Source organism: Acromyrmex echinatior, chromosome 3 (assembly GCF_024713525.1).
Source record: "Acromyrmex echinatior isolate Ae372 chromosome 3, ASM2471352v2, whole genome shotgun sequence".
NCBI lineage: Eukaryota > Metazoa > Arthropoda > Insecta > Hymenoptera > Formicidae > Acromyrmex > Acromyrmex echinatior.
Window position 1 is genome coordinate 5,863,770 of NC_141854.1, and position 6,439 is coordinate 5,870,208.

Below are 6,439 nucleotides of genomic sequence, written 5' to 3' on the forward strand. Positions count from 1 at the left end.
GTTGAGCGTCAGCATGAAAAAGTACCTTTATATTTAAGTAATTCTTAGCAACAATTTATTTGCGGCGTCATGATGCGCTACAATTATCTTATAATTGTAATTTATATGTATATAATATATACACATATGATAAATGATCATATATGATAAACCTAGATAAAATTTAATGTCAAAATCAATGTCTAGGTGAGCATGGAACAAAGAGGCCACCTTGGTTTTGCTTTTTACCTGGATTTTGGTGTCAAAAAAAGGTTCAAAGGGTGAGTTCTTAAGTATATAACAAAAATATAAATAAAATTATAGATCTTTTATTGAAATATATTATATATATATGTATAAATATATTATATATACACGCGCGCGTACACACACACACACACACACACACACACACACACACACACACACACACACACACTCGCACACATATTAGATAACTATATATTTTTTTAAATTACTGATGGACTTTCTATTAATGTACGTGGATTAATTGAGATATTTTGAAGTAATATAAAAGTTCGGGTTTTATAAAAACGTGTAAAAATCATTCTAAATTATTTAAAAGTTTTATGTGTTAATCTTTTCTCTTTTAATAATAAAAATGATAATAATAATAATAATTTTATTGACTGCAACGGTTAATGAGTAAAAGTATATACATATAATAAGGATATTATTTGTTGATGAGTTATAGGAGTGTCACAATTGTCGTTTTCATAGAAATATTTACAGGTGCCATCGTCAAACGGTGAATCAAACTCGTTTATTCCGGGCGAGGAGGCGAATCGCGACGTGGAGCCGGTGGTGCGCGAGATGAAGGGCCGCGAAGCGATCAGGATAGCTGATCTCTACAAATCATTCCATAAGTGCAGACAACCGGAGATTAAGGCGGTGAATGGCATCAATCTGACTATTTACGAAGGTCAAATCACTGCCATCCTCGGTCATAACGGCGCCGGCAAGACCACACTCTTCAACATCCTTACAGGCCTGACCTCACCTACATCTGGCACCGCTCTAATATTCGGTTATGATGTGCGCGATTCTAACGACATGCGAGCAATACGCAGCATGACTGGAGTCTGTCCACAACATGATATCCTTTTCGATCTATTGACGCCGCGCGAGCACCTCGAGTTCTTCGCCGCTGTTCGTGGCATTCCACGCTCGATGATACGACATGAGGTACCTAAAGAGTAAAATTATTTATACGCGTGTATTCTATTATATTTATATTACTGATTTATATATTATTTTGTATAATAGTTTGTATTAATAATGAAGCTCGATATTTTTATTTATTTAAAATAGAGTAAAAATAAAGATAAAGATTAACATATTTGATCTTCAGGTGAAGAAAACCCTGAAAGACATTGACTTAGTCGAGAAAGCAGATACTTTCGCACGATATCTAAGTGGTGGACAGAAGAGAAAACTATCTGTGGGAATCGCGATCATCGGCGATCCCAAAATTATTATCCTTGACGAGCCTACCGCCGGGGTAGATCCTTATTCGAGAAGACAGTTGTGGTCTCTTCTCCAGTCGAGGCGACACGGAAAAGTGATTCTATTGACAACTCACTTTATGGATGAGGCGGATATACTCGCCGACAGGAAAGCAGTAATCAGCAAGGGAAAGCTCAGATGTTGTGGCAGTTCTCTGTTTTTAAAGAACAAATTTGGAATTGGATATCATTTAACGTATGAATGCCACTATTATAGTATTTATTCTTGCATTACATTGAGACAGAAAACTCATTAAAATTTTATAAAATAAAAGTTCTTAAATTTTGAATTTTGAATTAAGAATTTTTATTTAAAGAAAAACTTGTAGAAAAGGAATTTTCTGGTTTTAATAATTATATTTATTTTAATTAATTTGACGTAGAAATCATTTGATTTTTTTTATTTACTATAGAAAAGCATGAGATAGTCCAAAAATTCAGTGTTGTATTTTATCAGAGCTTATATCAATAAGAATAAAGAATTGCAAAGTGTGCGCAGTTTTTCGTCAAAAATAAAATAATTTCGAACATTTAATGAATATTAAATTTTGTAATTATTTTGCAGATTAGTCCTGGAGGGTAATGCCAGAGAACATGCTATCAGCCGGTTAGTAACATCACATGTGAGCAAAGCGGAGAAGGCAAGACGTCACGGTCGGGAATTGAGCTTTATTCTACCTCACAACTCTGTGGAAAATTTTGCACCCCTTTTCTCTGCCATCGAGCATGAGATCAAGACTCGTTCGAGCAGGCTTGGCATCAGCAGCTATGGTGTGTCGATGACTACTCTGGAAGAGGTATTTTTGCATCTGGAAAAGGATGAGGAGACCGAGTGCACAATGGACAACCTGTCGAAAAAGATGGTGCGTAATCGCGCGCTCAGCCGATCACTTTCATTGCAATCCAAGAGCACATCCTATCAGAGCTTGCAAAACGAGGGGGTAATCGTACAGGGCGACGGTCAAGGGAAGGGTACGTAGATCATCTCTTTTCTTGTTTTTTCCTAAAATAAATAAACTCTTTTGTTAATTATCTATAAGTTATTAATTAATATTAAATATCTATATATGTTATTTAATCATTAATTAATGATATTATGGAATTATTTTATAGCCAACGATTTGCCGGACGGCATCCATAATGATCGAAATCCACCTGTGCTTGGCCTCGGCCTAGATGCCATCAAGATTCGGCCTAACTTCTTTCAAATACTCTATGCCATGTTACGTATAAGAGTACTCAGACTTTTCAGAAACCTCCAATTGCTATACTTCACAATCGTTACGCCACTGGCTCTGGTAGCGCTTGGTCTCTATTTGAACAGCATCCGAACAGTCGATGTCAAGATGGAGTCGCTAAAACTCGATAGCCGTAAGTGATGAATTAAAATTATGCAAAATAGGAAATAGTTTAGTTTTTTTTTATTTACATTCAATTAATTTTTGTTAATTTTGAAATGATATTAATTGCAAATCAGCTCTATAAAGAACAATGTTCCTATTGTTTTAATTGAGATGGTATTTTATAATAAAAATATTTTTATAAAAATATAGAATTTTATTACATATTCAAGTACATGTCCATAAATTCAGGAATATATGGAATATTATATTTTAATTAAAAGTTGTTGCCACGAATTAATCAGGTTCATGAAGTGGGCAAATTACGTAAAAAATTTAGTTTATAGAACACGAATTATATAATATTTTTAATGTTGTTTTAATATAAAATAGTTATTATTTTTGAAAAATCAAATTAATTATGGCATATTTTCCATTTTTTAGACACATACAACGAAACCAAGATCCTCTACTTAAATAATACTGACCACGACATTACCAAGTTGATAGACAGTATAGCTCAAGATACGAAGCTTATTGAAGAATACGATGGCAATTTCGCGAATTTAATGAATATCGCGCCACATATAGCCGCCTTCAACATTAATGATTATAATCTACCGCGACTCAACCTGACCGTCACATACAACGATACAATGCAACATTCCCTTCCAATATTGATAAACATTCTTTCGAATGCTTATTATAGGTGAGTTTATCATATAGAAAAAATAAAGAGAGTTTAGTTGAAATATTTAAGATATAAATTCCTAAAAATAAAAAATGCTCAATATATGTTACATTTTGTCTACAATCCATTTGATGCTACTAATGCTTCGAAGCATTTTTTCATTGGTCAATTGGTAAAATTTTTTCTTTCAATTGGTTCAAATACTTTAAAGCATTTGTAACGTCAAGTGAGTTGTATCCTCTTTATAAAATATTTTGAAAAATATGAAGTCTTAAAGAAATTAACATTGTAGGAAACTATAAATTAATTTCTTGGAATATTTTTAATTTAAACAAACAAAAGAGATTGTAGTTTAATTAGATGATAAGTATGCGCCTCAAATTGATTAATATTTTTATGAATTATAAATTTTTATTTAGATTGATCTCGGGTAAGAATGAAGCTACGCCAATCGAAGTTCATACACACCCTTTTCAGCAAACGTCGCAACCCCAACAGTTCAATATCGGCGCAGCTAGCTGTGCTATCTTTCTCGGCATGGTTTTCATAATATTGCCGATTACTTTAGCAGTGGATATGGTTAACGATCGCGAGGTAAGGGCTTTGTTCTTAAATCTTATATCTCATTATACGGATTATAATATTTAGCATTAAACATATATATCTTGATAATATTTATTAAGCTAAAACAAAAAATCTATTGATGTTAAAAGTCTCTAATTTTATTTAAAATTAACGAACTGCAAAATTTCTTTTATCGATTTTAAACAAAGTAGATATTTTAGATTTTAGTTCTCTTATATATTATACAGTTGTTTCTAGATTTAGTAAACATAAAATTAAAATTAAATGTGATGGTTTTTTTCAGAAATTTTGTATACAATATAAATATATAAATATATTTTTCAGATCAAAGCGAAGAATCAGCTTCGCGTGAATGGCCTGTCGTTCTCCACATACTTTTTTAGCTACTTCATTGTGCTAGTCGGCCTGATGATTTTCATCTGCCTGTGCATCCTCGGCATCATATTCCTCTTCGATGTGCCTTCACTACGAGAAATACCGGCCATCATCACCCTCGGCATTCTTATCATGCTCTACTGCCCATCGTCTATCGTCTTCTCTACATGTCTCAGTTACATCTTCGATAAAGTGGATTCCGCGCAAAGCATGTTGCCGAACATCGCGACCTTCTTCGGGTTGCTACCGTTCATCCTTGTTATGATTCTTGATATGCAAGGACTCGGTAAATAGTAAAACCAATATATTGAAATCATCTTATCATTTTTTTTCAGTGAAACAGTAATGGAAAGCCTTCTTCTTCTTATAAGCTTTTTTATTTTAAAGTCTAATTTGCAATGTTAGTCATGGAATAAAACTATTTATATCTTTTTCTTTTATTGTTGAAAAGCTGTAAGCTTTAGCTATAAGCCTTTGATTTTGAATGTTAAGTCCTAACTTGCAGCCTTGTCGATTTGCCAAACTATTTATATATTTTTTTCTCTTATTTCTGAAATTATAAACTTTATAACTGTTTTTTTCTAATACATTTACCAAAATTGATGTCATCAAAATTACCTGTTACGTATTTGTTGCTCAAGGTGGAACAGCTTCGTTCGCGTTGCACGTGGCCTTTTCCCTATTGAACAGCATGTACGTGCCGTATGCGGCGGTGTACTACGTGGACCGCGTTCATTTGATGTGCTCCATCAATGCTGCCTGTCACTATCTCGCCATGTCTGATTACCTCACTATGGAGATTATATTGCTGGCTTTTGGTGCGCTGCTACAATGTCCGGTTTGGTTTATAGTACTACTTATACTGGACATCAACAAAAGCGGTGGCAATGTCAGCGATGTGTTTAAACACTACTTTCTGGTTAGCCCAAATTTAACATTATCATTTAAAATTTTTATTACTACTCGTACTTATTTTTTCTTTATATATGTACAAACATATATTTTAAAGTTACATGGCATTGTTTTATATTCATATTTATATCTTGCTACGATTCAAATCATTTGATCTTATAGGAAGAAAAATGTCGAATTTTTTAGTTTTCTTTGTTTTTTAAATTTATTTTCTTCATAAATAATTTTCTTTCTTTTCCTAATTTACTGTAAATTTCTTCATTTAATTATAATATAAAAATGATTTATGTTATTGAGAAAACTCAATAGTATCTTGTACGAAATATACGTATATATAAATATAGGTACATTTTTGTTTCTAAATAATATCATTTTTTGCCTATTTAATAAATAAATATCGTAGCTAAATAATTTTTTTATATATAATTTAAGGTATATATTCCAGTCATATTTATAAGTGAACAGCAAATTTTTAATTAAATCTGTTAAAAGCATATTAAACATATCTCTGAAATGTATTTTTGTAATAAGATGAGGTCTTTTCTTTTTACAGCGTGATGGCAATTCCATTCGTGAGGAAATTATGGAAAATTCAGATATTGGCGAACACGAAGATACGGATGTGAAGAACGAGCGGCAAAAGGTTTTCAATTTTGTCGTTTCACCAGCCCTCGGTCAAGAGCCGCCTCTAGTATTGCTTCAAGTAAGTAGGTCAAGTATGAATTGAGAACATTAGACTGTCCAACACTATTTTGCAATACGAATGTGAATAATCATTTCCGACGTATCTTTGCTTACTGAACACGAATTCGTTGACAAAATTTGACTAACATATGACAATTTTGAGAAATATAGCGTCAAAAAGTGACCATTTAAAAAATTTTTAAGATAGAGAGATATTATAACAGCACTACCTAATTTATAAATAAATTTTATTAATGCTCCGCGAAAGCATCAATTTTTAGTTTTAAAATGCACTTTAGTTTGTTTCGATATTCTGAAAAAGGATTTCTAAATCTGTAAAAGTAATA

General features: G+C 32.4%; 1 protein-coding gene across 4 annotated transcripts in view; it reads left to right on the forward strand.

The window, feature by feature from the left end:
• LOC105150694 (cholesterol transporter ABCA5) overlaps positions 1-6,439 on the forward strand; it is a 48,506-nt gene that overhangs the window by 33,999 nt on the left and 8,068 nt on the right. For all 4 annotated transcript variants that reach the window (XM_087404800.1, XM_087404799.1, XM_011063941.2 and 1 more), the window contains 10 exons: positions 187-260; positions 733-1,185; positions 1,352-1,701; positions 2,071-2,477; positions 2,619-2,876; positions 3,290-3,554; positions 3,956-4,130; positions 4,446-4,782; positions 5,138-5,415; positions 5,962-6,111. In XM_087404800.1, the coding sequence (XP_087260926.1) occupies positions 187-260; positions 733-1,185; positions 1,352-1,701; positions 2,071-2,477; positions 2,619-2,876; positions 3,290-3,554; positions 3,956-4,130; positions 4,446-4,782; positions 5,138-5,415; positions 5,962-6,111 (2,747 nt within the window). The remainder of the gene's footprint in view (positions 1-186; positions 261-732; positions 1,186-1,351; positions 1,702-2,070; positions 2,478-2,618; positions 2,877-3,289; positions 3,555-3,955; positions 4,131-4,445; positions 4,783-5,137; positions 5,416-5,961; positions 6,112-6,439) is intronic.